General features: G+C 32.6%; 2 protein-coding genes across 3 annotated transcripts; both read right to left on the reverse strand.

Moving 5' to 3' along the window:
• Window positions 1–3,374: 3,374 nt before the first annotated feature.
• LOC140828139 (uncharacterized) lies at window positions 3,375–4,710 on the reverse strand. Its single transcript, XM_073191125.1, has one exon. It carries the CDS (start codon window positions 4,549–4,551, stop codon window positions 3,505–3,507), a length of 1,047 nt encoding a protein of 348 aa, XP_073047226.1. The 5' UTR covers window positions 4,552–4,710; the 3' UTR covers window positions 3,375–3,504.
• Window positions 4,711–7,758: 3,048 nt separating this feature from the next.
• Window positions 7,759–12,039, reverse strand: LOC140825883 (uncharacterized). 2 transcript variants are annotated; one of them, XM_073187902.1, is made up of 4 exons: window positions 11,122–12,039; window positions 10,315–10,677; window positions 8,251–10,248; window positions 7,759–8,152 (listed from the first exon to the last, which is right to left on the reverse strand). In XM_073187902.1, exons 1-4 carry the CDS (start codon window positions 12,023–12,025, stop codon window positions 7,785–7,787), a joined length of 3,633 nt encoding a protein of 1,210 aa, XP_073044003.1. In that variant the 5' UTR covers window positions 12,026–12,039; the 3' UTR covers window positions 7,759–7,784. The 2 variants fall into 2 exon arrangements, with proteins under 2 accessions (XP_073044003.1, XP_073044004.1); XM_073187903.1 differs by having other exon boundaries at window positions 10,315–10,382; window positions 11,118–12,039.
• Between the last annotated feature and the right edge of the window lie 3,882 nt (window positions 12,040–15,921).

Here is a 15,921-nt window from a genome sequence, read left to right on the forward strand (position 1 = left end):
TGTTGATGGAAGTTTTTACAAGAATGAAGCCTAGTGATAAAAGATTTGGCCAAGAAATGAACCTAAAGAGTTGGATTAAAGTAAAGGCACCAGAGTTATTTAACCAACCGATATGGACAAGTCCAACACGATACCATGTTAAGAATGGAACTTGGACCTAACTCAACCCCAAAATCTAGCTCAAGGGTGGAAGATTGTCCAAGCCCATATATACAACTCTCGGGTTATTTAACCAACCGATGTGGGACAATTAACAACACATGTTGAATTGCTTATTCCATAATGGAATTGACTGTAAATTGCTCCATGGAGTTTCCATACGACAGAATCAGCATTAAAGATGTTAATGTGGCTTTTAAGAAAATTAAGAACTAACTACTTGGATGTTATTATGTAGATGATGGTTGTATCTGTAACTAGCCCGGTATCTGTAACTAGCCCGCGTGCAGATGTTCAGTCGATTTTTTAAAAGTTCTTTTAAAAAAAAAATCGAAAAATTAAAATAAAATTTTAAATTTTCTAATTTTTAATCAGAATATTTTTAGCAATCCGGGTTTAGAAATGTCAATAACTTAGAAAAATTAGTAAAAATCGAGCTGTCTTACCTTAAATTGTATAGCAAACTAGGAAATTATTTTGGAATCGAGTGCGTATTTTACGAAATTGTGTGGTTTTACTTGTTTCTTTTTTTCCGGATGGAAGAAAATATACTCAATTTTATTCTCTCACACGTTTGCTTGCACGTGGATTTGTTAGTTGGGCATTGAATTGGGCTGGTCCTTGTTGTTTGGCTTGAGATGTTGTTGGTCCTTCAGTGCTTGTCCATATCAGAGTGCTTGTTGTAATTAATTGGTTCCCCAACTTTTGGGTGGCTGTAAACCAAATTGAAGTGCAATTATGCTGAATGGGGCATCTCAGGATTCAGGAGGATTATTGGGATAAAAAGTAACAGCGTGAAACTTGATTCATCCCAAATCATGGTTTGTTGGAATGTCCTCACTATGGAAACCATTTTATAGAAAACTTTTTATGCTTCCACCACCTACTTATAGACACGTTTTATGCTTTTTTTCCCTTATTACTTTCCCATAAGTCATAATAACTAAAAAAAATAGTCAAAATAACCATTAACGAGGTATCTTCTTTAAGAGATTACACAGGTTGTATTATTCATTCTCACATGTGGGGTCATAGACTTCACATATAAAATTAAATATAGATTGTTGGATGTACACTTGAAGCAACTTTCAAGTTAATTCAATTTAGTTTTGTTATGATATACTATTTGTCCGTTCAAATATGTGTAACTTCACCATTTTTGTCTTTTGATAACAATGTGCTAAAAAACCCCTAAACCTATGGATTTTAGCCTCTCTTTTTTTTATCCTCGTCGTTGGACATTTAAGTTGGTCGCCGATAAGTAAAAAAAGAGAGTATGTAAAGTTCACATCTTTAAAAAATTTGCATTGTTCTAAACACCGTAGTTACATTTTCTCATTCATATTATTTTTTGGAGCAAAAACTGTTTTCATGCATATTGTTTCGGGATCAAAACCGTTTGGCAAAAATTTGTGTGAGACGGTCTCACGGTTCGTATCTCTGAGACAGATTTTTTATTTGGTCATCCATAAAAAGTATTACTTTTTATGCTAAAAATATTATTTTTTATTGTGAATATCAGTAGGGTTGAGCCTCTCAGACCGTCTCACATGAAACCCATTCAAACTGTTTTGACCCATCTTTCGTTATTTTCGAATGATGTATTAAAATCGAGGATTAAAGGCTTATGTAGACCGTGAATAAGTTGACGGATCTTGTGGTACGTAACAAACAGAAGGGACTAAAATTATTTTTGGCCCCAACAAAAAAATAATTAACCCATTTTTTAAAATCATTTTTAGTTTCTTTTTTATTATCATAATGGCCATATGTATTTCCCTTGATTTTAGCATTATTTTTTTATATCCAAGTAAAAGTTACATTTAACCGTAATAGTGAGGTATTCAAGTACCCAACGGCGACTGATGGAAAAAAATGGGGTCTCTGTCATTATAAAAATATAATGTAATAATTGGCTTTAACGCAAGTCACCTGTAATATAGTATGACAATTAAAGCAAAAAGTCTCGATTCACCACTTCATTTCCTACTTTAATTTAGACCGACCCCCACAGTCCACGCCAAACATCACCATATGGTTTAGGAATCAACTTTTTTCCAAACTAATTTAGGTTGAAAAATAATTAATATCTTTAATACCTCATAAAAATTTGGATTGAAATTCTTGATAGACGTCATCATCGATAACTGCCCACAGCATCCGAAGCCATAAGCAGTTTAGCTCGACCTCGATAATATGACAGGTTATGTGTTATTGGTAGGTTCTTATCGAGCGAGAAAAAACACATTTGACAAGTTTCAATGATTTTTTGAGTCATGTGTATATGACTTTGTGAGATGCTATAACAATCTAGATATGGTATGTAAAATCTTTTGTATAAAATATTTCTTTTCAAAACTAAATTTAGTCATTCTAGGTTATCTTCAATCCAAAACCCTATTTTAAAGCAACTCTATTTTACAGTAGTGCAGTTTCTGCACCAAATACAATATTCATCTTCAATCCGTCTACTTCAAATATTACTCTAAAAAAGAATATTTCTGAAATATTCTTTTTATTTGATTTTTTTTTTCTTATTAGTTATTTACAAATCTATTTATAAATTTTATAGTTAAATATTTTAATTTTTATGATTAAATATATAATTATTAAAATAATATAATAAATATTATAATATTAATTAAATATATCTACTTATTAAAATAATATGATAATATCATATTATTATTTAAATAATTTTTATAATATTTAATATAAATATTTATAATAAATAAAAACAAAAAAATTTAAAAAATAAAAAAGATCAGGATTGGAGATGTCCTTACACCTTCGTTTACTCATATATCTTACATGTTTTCTTTTTGCCGGTAATTTTTAGAGTAAAATTTCTTATGAGATGATATTATAGATTTATATTATTGAGAGTGATTGATGTGATCTATATATATAAAGAAAAGTAATATTTTGACATAATAAATAATATTTTTTATGAACTTGGTCGAGTTGGATATTTGTTTCTAAATTGACCCGTAATACAATTTCCTAAGATTTTTTGTGTAATTTTTGATGGACCTATATATCATCTCTCCACATGAAAATTCATTCTACGATCCTGTATTTTAATACTATTATATCATGTCATATGAGGATCGCAACAATTTTCAGTTATATTATCAACCCTCAAATATAAATTTTGTTTATGCATTATGCATTTTCCCCAATCTTGCTATTACAAAAAAAAATAAATTAAATAATATGAAATGAATGTAACATTAAATTTTTTTAAATTAATTAAACAAGAAAAACAAGAACACGTCAATGTTAAATTGAACATTGTCATTGATATCAACGGGAGATATTACGCCACATCACACTCAAAATTAATCATACAGTGTACACAATCACGAAGCAGGGAAGCACAGCCCTTGGATTAAACACCAACAGCTCCTCCTCGAACCCTCCACTGCCCCGACCCACCAACGAATCGAAACCGGCATCCTCCTTGTCCACTATGCCCGGTTCGCACCCGATCCGGCCCGCCACGACCCGACAAACGAGCATGGCCCGTTTCACGTTCATGAACCCGAACTCCTCCTCGATGTCCTCCGGTATCGCTACGTGTGCCGTCCAGCTTGTCGGGAACGTGGAGATTCCATCTGTCTTCGAAGAGAATCCGGACCTGATAATCCCACAGACGCAGCAGTACGGGTGATTACAGATGGCTGAATCCGATAATTCACACATGAAAGTGTTGCAATGAAATCTTAATAGTTCATTTCCATCTGCGATGCATCTTTCATCCCTCGATGGCTTGATCTTGGCCTCTGCTTTTGACTTCACAATCTCTCTGTATTCTTCGAACTGAGTTAGGATCTTTGAGCTGTTGTGAATCTTCAGGATCCGGTGGATGGTGGGGTGTCTTAATTTCTCCGGCCAACCCATTTTGAATATGATCCGGACGATGTTCTCGCCATCGATGAGCTCCGAAACTGCGTGTTTCGCAGACTGGTGCTGTTCAAGAAAAGCCAACTTCTGGAAGATTTCGCCGCATATGGAACATGGGAAGATATCATCAGTGGGCAAGAATGAAGGATTATCGCTGTTATTCTCTTCCGTGGGGAAGACAATGGCCGGAGGATTCAAACGTAAGGATCTTGTGGAGGAAGAAGGAGATGGGATGGAGGTAGGATGAGGGATCGGATCAGAGGAGGAAGAAGGGAAGAAAAAGAGGCGTCTGAGGAGAGAAGCGATGTTTTTAGCCGGCGGGGTTAGTCTCTTCTTGAAGTTGGATAAGGAGGAAGCGGAGGAGAAGAGGTGGTGGTGGCCGCTGCGGCGCTGGTGGCGGCGGGAGGCAGTGAAGAAGCAGCCGAGATGGAGGAGGAGGATGAAGAACGAGATGAAGTTGGAGAAGAATGGAGGAATGGTAGCCATTGAAGGAATATCGGAGTTATCTGTAAATGATGAGTGGAAGAAGAAATGGAAGCTCGATTAAAGATAAAAGATGGTTGAAAGGCAACTTCTCATTCATGGATTCTCAATGCATCAGAAATCTCTCGTGGACATTATTAGTAACCCTTTTCTTGTCGTTGATATGTTTTTTTTTTTTAATATAGTGATGACACCTCTCCAAAACTATTATATTAATTATCATTCATGTTGCTATATTTTGTAAAAAAAAAGAGTTATGGAGTGGTTGTTGTTTTATAATGTACAATAATTATGTAATTTAAAATTTAAAAAAAAGTGTATCAGTTTTTCAATGATTATTTTAATTATTATTCGAGTAAAAATACTTGTCGTTGTTCTCTGACGATCTCAATTCTAATAATTATAATATATTGCGAGTTATGAAAATCCAAAATGCGACCTCAGTTCCGATACTAATCATAAGATCGAACAATTACAGTTTTATCGAAAATGTATATAACTTATTATAATATCACAATCCAACTTTTTAGAAACCATGCATTAATAGGTCGTGCCGCTTGTGAAGGAGCTTAGTTTTGATGGAGCTGGAACAAGTCCGTCTAATTTAGGAACTATTTCACGTGAAGCTCAAATAACGTTGAGTAGTACTTGAGTTCAGATTACTTATTTATTTGTTTGTTATATATTATATAGTTTAAATTGCTAGTTTTATGTTCAATGTTATGAATTGTATTTGATCCGAATACTTTGATTACTACTGTCGGTTATATCATATAAAATGAACATAATGATTACCTGAAGAGAGTGACAACTAAGAGTCGCTTATATTATCTACTATGAATGAACTTCCGTGTCCCGAAATGGGCCATGGCATGTGATCGATGACTCGTGAACTTGTCCGATTTATATAAATATTTATTCTTTTACTCGCAGCTTTGAGTCCACTAATTTTCCTGTCCCATTTGTCTGTCTAATATCTATTTCTATTCTATTAACTAATATATGATTTCCCGTTAATTTACAGGTCAATGATTCGTTTCATAGCAATTATGAAAGTATAACAATATAGCCTCGTATATAATAAAAAGACGAGTTGTATCTACTTAACTATCAATTAGTCGAACAGTCAAATTCATAAGTTCTGATAAGAACATATCTTACTGCTGATGATATAAGATACTGATGATATCTTATATCATCTTAAATATCAGTCTTATTATTTCTTTGTTGGCGTTGTCTCTCGCAGACATCGATGTTCGCTGTTGTAATCTGTTTTTTCTCTTTTATAGCTCCCCTTGACCCGACCGCTTCGGTTGTATATCACAATTATTGGCAGGTGTGATTAAATTGCATTCAACAGTGTGGTTATATATAATATATAAAATAAAAAAATTGTCCGAAGGTGAACAGTTAAATAAAATTAATAGTCTTTCTTGCACAATAAATGATCCTCTGAATTTGTATTGACGATGATTTACGGCGGCCACATGGCTAACATAATAAATCAATTTGTCTATTACTATCTACTATCTAGCGCTTTGTGACGTATCTTTTTTAATAAAATTAGGTACCTAAAAAGTAAAAATGATTAAAAAAAAGAAGGAAAAATAGATATAATTTGAGTAAATATTTTTTGATGGGGTTTTTTATTTTACTGTGATAGATAGAATATGAATTTTTTTAAAATATTTTAAAGTGCGGTAATCGAATTTGTGTTGATTAATAAAGAATTTTGTTGGTCCTTTTCCCATTGTCTGATTGAAAACGGAACTCCAAACCAAAACAGCAGAACGTCTCCCACGGCAGACCCTACCCATGGCTTAGGTCATCCCACCATTTTGGAATCTTCCACATTGAATTTCATCCCTATCCTACGTACTACAAAATTTGTCAATGTCCTTTTGTGTATGTATTTAAAAACTCGTTTACAATAACAGGGACGGGTGATATATATCCTTTTAACGTGCCTATATACGTCATGTGCCCTTGAGAAGTTGCAACGATAATCAGTGATGAAGGGTATTTCAAATTGGAAATTTTTCCAGTCCCATGGGATCCTAACCAAGACGACGAAAAATGTAGAATTGCAAGAGTTGTGGCGGATAGTGTTCGGGCTATGATCGAGCCAATGCTGGCCAGCCATTTTAGCATGGTCATGATTTGCGATGTGGTATTTGAGAAGTATGCAGAAAAGTTGGCAGAGCATTTGTCTAAGGAGAAGCTATCATCTCACTTGACCATAGCCATTTTTTTGAGAAGGAAATGATAAGAAGATATATTGTATGAAGTCTGTGAAAGGAGCAGATCAACCAAATGTAACAAGTATTTGTTGGAGCATCTCTTAATTGAGATATCAAATATTCTTAAATGGAAATTTTGAATAACTAATTAAAATAATAATAAAAAAAAAGTTAGTGTGCCAAAATCAAACTCTGCAAATTTTGAATAACAATCCAAAATTGGACAAATTAACAGACAAACAATTATTTCCATATTATATATATGTATGTAATTTTGTAGAATGCTTTATGAAAAAATATATTGTTTTCTTGAATATGTGATATTTAAAAAAAAAAAATTGAAAGAAAAAAAAATATGATATATATAATTAGGTTGTGTTTGGTTGGTTTTTTAGATTTAATAATTCAATCCAATCAAATTTTTTGTAATTTTTATCCAACGTCGTGTAATCATTGAATTGAAATTATAATATTGTATTTTAAGGGTTTTTTTATTTATATTTATATTAGTTAATTATCGAAAATGAAAGAAATTTAATTTAATATTTTTCAAATTTAATCAACCACAAAACACATTATTATTTATTCAATATAATTTCATGTTCTACTCAAATATTTATTTGTACAATCTCATTAACCTGGTTAAAAGGACTCATACATTCAAACTATTTGTTTATAAATCATCATTATAATTATAAGTGTTATTTTAATTATGCAATATTTATATAACAAATTTCGAATAAATTTTGTAATCACATTTAACATAGATTATGAATTCATATTAATTATAATTTTTGAGCAATTAATAATTTGAGGTTAGTTAGTTTTATGAATTAAAAACAATAATATATATATATATATATATATATATATATATATATATATATATATATATATATATATATATTAAATCAACTTACATTATATCTAATAAAATAAAATATTACTACCAAAAACCAAATAATTTTAATTTCATAGAATATTAGTACATTTCATTCAAACACCGCCTATTTGTGGACAATATTGAAGGAGCTGAGAAATGATCTTCTTCAATTCTACAACAACAGATTTCATGCTAATCATTCTTTCTCTAGGATTCTCCATGGAACATTGTAAAGCTATCCTCATTATCGAGACCAAGCATTGTAATTTTTCATTGAAATATTTTTCATCTGCTCTCAACAAATCTAAATCTATAACTTGTATAAGTGCATTAGGCACAGAATCATTCACCCACCTCCTTAGGCTTAAATTTCCAGTAAATTTTGCATCGTCCGGCTTCGTTTTTGTAAAAACTTCCATCAACGTTATACCATAGCTGTAAACATCGCATCTCACGGATACCAACCCTTCTGAACCATATTCTAGGAGACCGAAGAAAACAAAGAAGTTCATCAAATGACAAGTGACAGTAAAAAAATTCTGATTGATGAAGTATTGGAGTGAAAAAGGGCATGTTTACCTGGTGCAATGTAGCCTAATGTGGCTAGGGTCTTTGTGAGCGTGATACTGACTCCATCACTTAATAGCTTAGCGACTCCAAAATCGCTCAAATGGGCAACCATATCATCATCCAAGAGCACGTTGCTTGGCTTTAAATCACAGTGAACTATAGGTATTGAGTAACCGTGGTGTAGATATTCTAGTGCGCATGCTACATCTATCATTATATTTAGTCTTTGAACAATATCCAAGAACTTGTTTTCCGAATATAGCCACTGTTCGAGGCTTCCATTTGGCATATATTCGAGAATCAATGCTTTGAAGTCTTCATTTGAGCAACTACTAATGACTTTGCAAAGATTTCGATGACGAAGCCTGCGCAGGACTTCACATTCAGTATCAAAACTCTTGAATCCGCCTTCTGACTGCAAGTTGAACACTTTTACCGCCACATCCTCTCCATTTTGAAGCCTCCCTTTGTAGACAGAACCATAACTTCCTGTGCCAATTAAATGGCTCTCGCTGTACCCTTCAGTTGCCTTTGCAAGTTCGTGATATGGGACTCGTGATGGTGCAGCATTAACTGAACTTTCTATCAAAGTTACTAAATTTTTTTTCTTGCGGTACCTTGCTACCATATACAACGAGGTTATGCCAAGAACTAGCGCTGAAATCCCCAAGAAAATGTATACTACACGAAGAATCAATTTTTTCCTGTTCGACTCAACTTCTGTATTTTCGTGACAAGGTGGAACTCCATATTTAGGATCACCACAAAGTCCTTTATTAGACATAAAGAATTGGCTCGAAAGGGACTTAAAGAGACCACGAGCAGGGATCGGACCACTTAACTCGTTAAAAGAAACATCAAAGTACTTGAGATACTGAAGTGCTTCTAGTGACGCTGGTATGGTTCCGGAAAGATTGTTGTGTGAAAGATCTAGCGACTCCAAACTAACTAACTTCCTTATTGACTCGGGAATAGTTCCTTGAAATCTGTTTCGTGCCAAAGAAAGAGTTATAATGCCTTCTAAGCCTCCAATGGAACTAGGAATGATGCTTGAGAGTTGATTTCCTGACAAATCGAGAACATTTGCAACCTTGAGATTTTTCATATCTGAAGGCAGAGAAACAGTCAAAAGATTTGAAGTCAAATTCAACTGGAGAAGATCATTGAGTTTCCATAGGCTTGCGGGTATGACAGAAGTTAATCTATTGTTCCCCAAGTTAACTTCTCTTAGAGAAGTAAGATTTCCTATGCAATCAGGGATAGAACCAGTGAATTGATTTTGCTCAAGCCGTATCCCGTTCAAATTCTCTAATCTACAGAGAAAATTAGGAATAGATCCACTTATTTTGTTGTCCAGCAGGCCTAATCCTTGAAGTTTTTTCAAGTTCACCAAAGTATTAGGAATAGCTCCAGTGAGTTCATTACCGAAGAGACTTAAGGTAACCAAATTTTCAAGGTTTCCAAATGACTCAGGAATGCTGCCCCAAAGACCACATCTGTAAGCAAAAAAAAATTGAAGCGAAGTCGACAGATTCCCGATAGAAACTGGAAGAATTCCATTGAAAGGATTATCACCTAAAACTAAATATTTTAGATAGCTGCAGTTTTTCAAAGGATTGATGAAGCTTAGGTCTGTTGTTTCACTAACAAAGTTGTTCTTTTGCAGGTCCAACGCTTGCAAGAAATTCAACTTTCCTAGAGAGTTGGGAATTTGTCCACTGAGATTGTTGGCAGAGAAGTTGATGAATGCGAGTTTAGATGAATTCGAGACAGAATCAGTGATTTCGCCATAGAAAAAATTGTGACCGAGGATGAGTTCTTGTAGATTAGGTAGCCCATGGCTCAAAATCAATGGAAGGTAACCTGAAAGTTGATTCCATTGAACAACTATCTTTCTTAATGATGAGATGTTGAAGATCTTTTCTGGGATATTATCGGTTAAGTGATTGTGTTCCAAGTTAAAGACCTCCAAATTGTAAAGATTGCCTGTTTCTTCTGGAATTGTGCCTGAAAAACAACATTTTAATATCACTTTCTCGGATTCACAAGCTACTATTTCAACAAATATTATACCTATCAATTTGTTATTGGCAATATACAACATTTGCAGCATTGTTAAGTTTCCAATTCCTTTTGGTATGCTTCCATTTATGTAGTTGTCGGACAATGACAAAATCCGAAGCTTTGAGCATTCGCCGATGCTTTCTGGGATCTGACCTACTATTTCATTGTCATAGAAATAAACCCTTTCAAGATGGGAAGGAGAAGAGCACATAGCAGACGGAAAGGGACCGGTTAGATTACAGTTTGCGAGATTAACATATTGTAATGAGGAAATGTTGAAAATAGATGAAGGTATAGAGCCCACAAGAAAGTTATCTTGCGTTACTAACTCCTTCAATTTTCCAAGGTTACCCAACTCTTCGGGGATTTCACCTGTCAAAAGAGCTAAACTTCATAAGGACTTGATACCATTCCAAAAGATCGTTAATAATATTAAATAAAATAGCATACGTATTTACATAATTGGCCTATGTTAATTAATGAGCAAGATCTTGAGCAGAAACTCAGGTAATGTAACCTCTGAACAGAGCTAACAAATCTAGAGAAACTCTTTCGAAAATTACTGTCAAAAGATGTCGAGTTGGAATTCCCTGTAACTTAGAATTATTGTGGTTCCAGAGGTTGCACCTATGGAGGGATAGAAACCTTAGAAGGCTGGTTCTCAATAAATTTTATGCCCCAAGAGACAAAAAGCTTATGCAAACGTATAGGATATAACACCTTAGGCAGGTGTAGTTAGAAAGGCTACAAAGGTCCAGTTTAACTCACCTTAGTGAAACTTGAACCGAATTTTTTGTTCAAAAACAAAACACGTACCTGTAAAATGGTTGGAGCGAAGATACAATATTTCAAGTGCCCTCGAGTTTCCAATTTCTCTCGGTATGGAGCCACTAAATTTATTGTATGACAAGGAGAGAATACTGAGGTTGGAACATTCAGAAATATTTGGCGGTATTGGACCTTCCAACTCATTCCAAGACAGAGACAACTGTTTCAGATTCGAGAGGCCGTGACACATTCCTTCCGGGAGATTACCAGACAAACTATTCCCGGCGAAAGCAAGCTTTTCCATTGCTGATTTGTTGAAAACCGAAGCTGGTATAACTCCATTAAGATTGTTGAACTGTAATAGCAGTTCCTTCAAGTTAAACAAACTTCCAATCGCTTCTGGGATGTTTCCCTGTAAAGGATTATATGATAAATCCAAAACTTCGAGCTTGGACATATTTGTGACGGAACTCGGGATCGAACCAGTAAAACTATTGTTCCGAAGATTCAAGAAACGAAGTTCAACGAAGATTCCAAACCAAGAAGGGATGTCACCTGCAAAGTCATTGAACCGAAAATCCAAGAATCTCAGTCTATGCAACTGGGCCAACTCTTTGGGAATTTGGCCATGAAAACTGTTACCACTCAAGTTGAGTGAAACTAAAAACGAGAGGTTTCCCACTTGTGACGACAGATATCCATCAAGTCCCATGTCGGAAAGATCTAAAGCAATCACTCTTTGGTGGCGAAAACCGCAAGTAACTCCAATCCATTTGCATATTGGGAAAGAATCGGACCAGTTTTGAGACAAAACATGAGAAGATCCTAAACCGAGTTCGGATTTGAATACAAGAAGCGCAGATTGATCAGTGGTTATGTTGGTCAAGGCCATGGCCAAACATGCCATGAGAGTAGTATTCACAAGAAAAAACAGTCTCTTACGCATAACCATTTTGAAAACTGATCCCACAGAATGGAAACCATGAATCTCGCCATGTGATTGAAGTATATATATCAGAAAAAATCATAATTTATTGTGTTCCATAATTGACCAACTTTATGACCATTCATTTGCCCAATCGTTGTCGAGAATATGGCCGATCGATGGTAAAATAGACCCTACCCCTGCGAGCACTGCTCGCAGGGTAGATCTAACGGCTCGGAAAAATCTGAGCCAATTTTTTTTTTTTTTATACATGGTGGTGGGCCCGGATCACTCATGTGGAGTGATCCGGGCCGTTCCCTGCCTGCACGGGCAGGGTGCCCGATTAAGGAACACAATAAATGGTGATTTTTTTAAAAAGAAAAATTCGAACGGTCTATTTGTTAAATTGGATTGCTTGTCCATATTATCGAGTATCCAACTTGCCAAAAAAGTCTTATGATGACGGACCAATGTTTCTATTAACATTTATCACATAAACATTAGGGGTGTGCACAAATATATAGACACTAACAATAATATCTCGAAGGGAAAAAAAAAATAGATCTTACTATATATTTTGATTTCCGAATTAATTATTTTCAATTTCCAAAACTGATGCTGCTTTAATATTCAGATTAAACTATTTCTTTTTTCCAAAATTAAATCAATTAGAGTATGTCTCTTGTGAGATGGTCTCACGAATTTTTATCTTTGAGACGGGTCAACCCTACGATATTCACAATGAAAAGTAATATTATTAGCATAAAAAGTAATACTTTTCATGGATGACCCAAATAAGATATTCAACCTACGAAATTGATCCGTGAGACCGTCCCACACAAGAGTTTTTGTGATAAATTATCTTAGTTACCAAACTAATCTCTAACGACCAGCGATTAATTGTTTTCACCGTTCATGTCTTTGAATTTAATATTGTTTGTAAAGATCTTGAAAGTTTTATTGTATCTATACTATTATTTAAAGGAGTAAAAATATTTGAGTGCTTTGATTATTTTTAAAATGATAAATTGATATATAAACCTCTGTAAATAATTTAATTAATACATGATCAGACTAAAAAATCAATTATATACCTAATTTAAATTGGTTGAAGTCAAATTATTGTTATAAAAATCAAATAGATACACATTTTATTTTTCGAGCTTAAACTAAATGACACAATATATATGAAAATTCGAAAGCAAAATTCTTATATATCTTCTATTCTTCAACTCACGGAAGGAATTCACTAAAAGTCTTTGACTTTACAACTTTTGTAACAATTCACTTCAGCTAGGACTTGTCCAATGTCTACACTGAAACACATAGTCGACTTCTCAATAAACAAACTATCTTTTGAATCCTAAGCTCAGACGACAAAACATAATTCTCTAGTGGATAACTTGAACAGCTTGAGTTGATAGAACATCAAAAGATGATCTTTGATGATCAAATATAGATAATAAGTGTGTGCTAAGTTTAGCAACTTGATGATAAAAAGAATTAACTATGTTCAAGATCTTGTTAAAGAAATATGATAGAATGCTCCATATCGTCTTCAATTTTGAATCCTTGCCTTTATATGTTTGAACATTTCTAATGTTCAAATTTGCTTAAACGATCAATTTTTTTGGTCGATACAAACGTAATAAGTCTTAATCTTCTTTATGTTCACTAGTACACCAATATTAATGTTCATTGGCATGTACCCAAATATGACAACTAACGGTCTTTGAAAAATTAACGAGAGATAAATTGTGTGCATATTTTTGTCTAATAGGAGGGAGACGTTCTTGATCAACTGGAAATATCGATTATTAGTGCATTGATTGATCAAATGATTTTTTGACTTGTCAGACCGGTATGCATAAAGAATAACTTGATGCACAATCATACCAACTAGAGATTAAGTTTGCAGGTTGAGTACTCTTAAACAATCCAGCTTGCGTCTAAAAACAGGCTGAACTAATTAAAAGTTATCTAGCCTGACTTTGAGATAACCAGTTGGAGAGATATGAAGTCTAGCTAAGGTCTTGAATAAGCAATCTAGAGCATCCAGCTTGAAACCTGTAAAAATATTGAAATAGCAACTAGATTATGAAACATCTCGATATTGTTAGTTAGCACCAAAACTAAGCGATTTCAATATAACAAAATGCAATAACATAATTTTTTTATATTTAGATTAAAGTACAAGTCGAAAAATAATGAAACTTACGAGCAATGCTTAAACCATATGTACAAATTTTCGGCCGTCAGAATCACATAAATCAAGAAAATGAATGAGATTCACATGCCGCAGTGTTAGAGCTCCGATCGCCATGTGTGACCATTATCTTTTTTTTCGAGGAGATTTTTTTTATGATTTACAATTTTCATATTGAACATTTTTTTGAATTCTTAAAAGTTCAATTTCAAATTCGAAAAGCTAAAATAATTATTAGAGTTGCTTCAATCATCCGAGAACAGTGCCTCCAGACTCCAGCATCATATATTTATTTTATTATATTTTAGCATTATAAATGATCTATTTATTGAGTTGTAATTTTAATAATATATAACCGTAATACTATATTACTGATAAATGAAAATAATATTATTTTATTATATATTTATAAATATGTTTAAAATATATTATATTTCAGTATATAATTTTCATAATATAATTTTTAAATAAATATATTTTTTTTAAAAAAATCAATAAAATAATTTTGAAAATAAAAAAACGTGTATATATTAAATTTTAATAATAATAATTAGACTTAAAAGCAATTTAGATTAAGAGCAAAATTGATTTTATAGTTGATCATGTGCCAATTAATTCATTAACAATAGCTGTATATCGATTTATTAATAGTCCGTATATCAAACTACTTTTTAGTTTTAATTATAGTTAAATTGTTAGGGTGTGTTTGGTACAAGTGATAAGATAAATAAATGATTGATTATACTATACATAACAAGATTGATATATTATTAATCAAACATTATGTGATATTATTAAAATTGTTTGGTCCAACATTTTGAATATGTGATTAACTTTTAAATACTAATAAATTTACTATTATATTCTTGCTAAGTTTACTTATAATCTGGAAGCAATACATAATGTTAGATATTAATAATAATAATGTTAATTGTAATTAAGATATTAATAATTTTTGAATTAATAAGTGTAAATATCATAAAATAAATATAATAAAATAAAAATATTATTAATAAACATAACCAATATTAAAATTTAGTTTTTATGATTTTATTAAAATATATGAAAATAAATTATATTTTCAAAATAAAAATATATCTTTATATTTTTAAAAGTTTAAATCAAATAAATAATAATGATATATATTAAATATCAAGATCGACATCTAATGTACAATACTTTAAAATAAATTTTTTATTCAATAAATAATTTTAACACAACTTGTGTGAGACGGTTTCAGGGGTCGTATTCGTGAGACGAATCTCTTATTTAGATTATAGATGAAAAATTATTATTTTCTATGCTAAGAGTATCACTTTTTATTATGAATATGGGTAGGGTTGACCCGTCTCACACATTGAAATCCGTGAGACGGTCTCACATGAAACCCACTCTTAAGAAATAAGAGGAGAAAAATGTAATTTATTAAGTTTTGATAGTGTATCTCACTTGATTTGTTAGATTAATAATCAAATATTTATCCATAAAATTGGATCTTAAATCGGGTCAAAATGATTTATTAAAACATCTTAAAATTTTATCCAAACATTGAATAAGTTTTTTACTATTAATATATCCTTGTTTAATCAATTCATCCAAACACATTCTTAGGGCACCCACATTGATGGGTTAATGGGTGTTAATAACACCCATTAATGTTCATGCACCAATGTGGGTGCATGTATTAATAATCTTGGCTGACATGGCAGCTAAGAAA

The sequence above is a fragment of the Primulina eburnea genome, chromosome 3 (genome assembly GCF_022965805.1).
Source record: "Primulina eburnea isolate SZY01 chromosome 3, ASM2296580v1, whole genome shotgun sequence".
Taxonomy (NCBI): domain Eukaryota; kingdom Viridiplantae; phylum Streptophyta; class Magnoliopsida; order Lamiales; family Gesneriaceae; genus Primulina; species Primulina eburnea.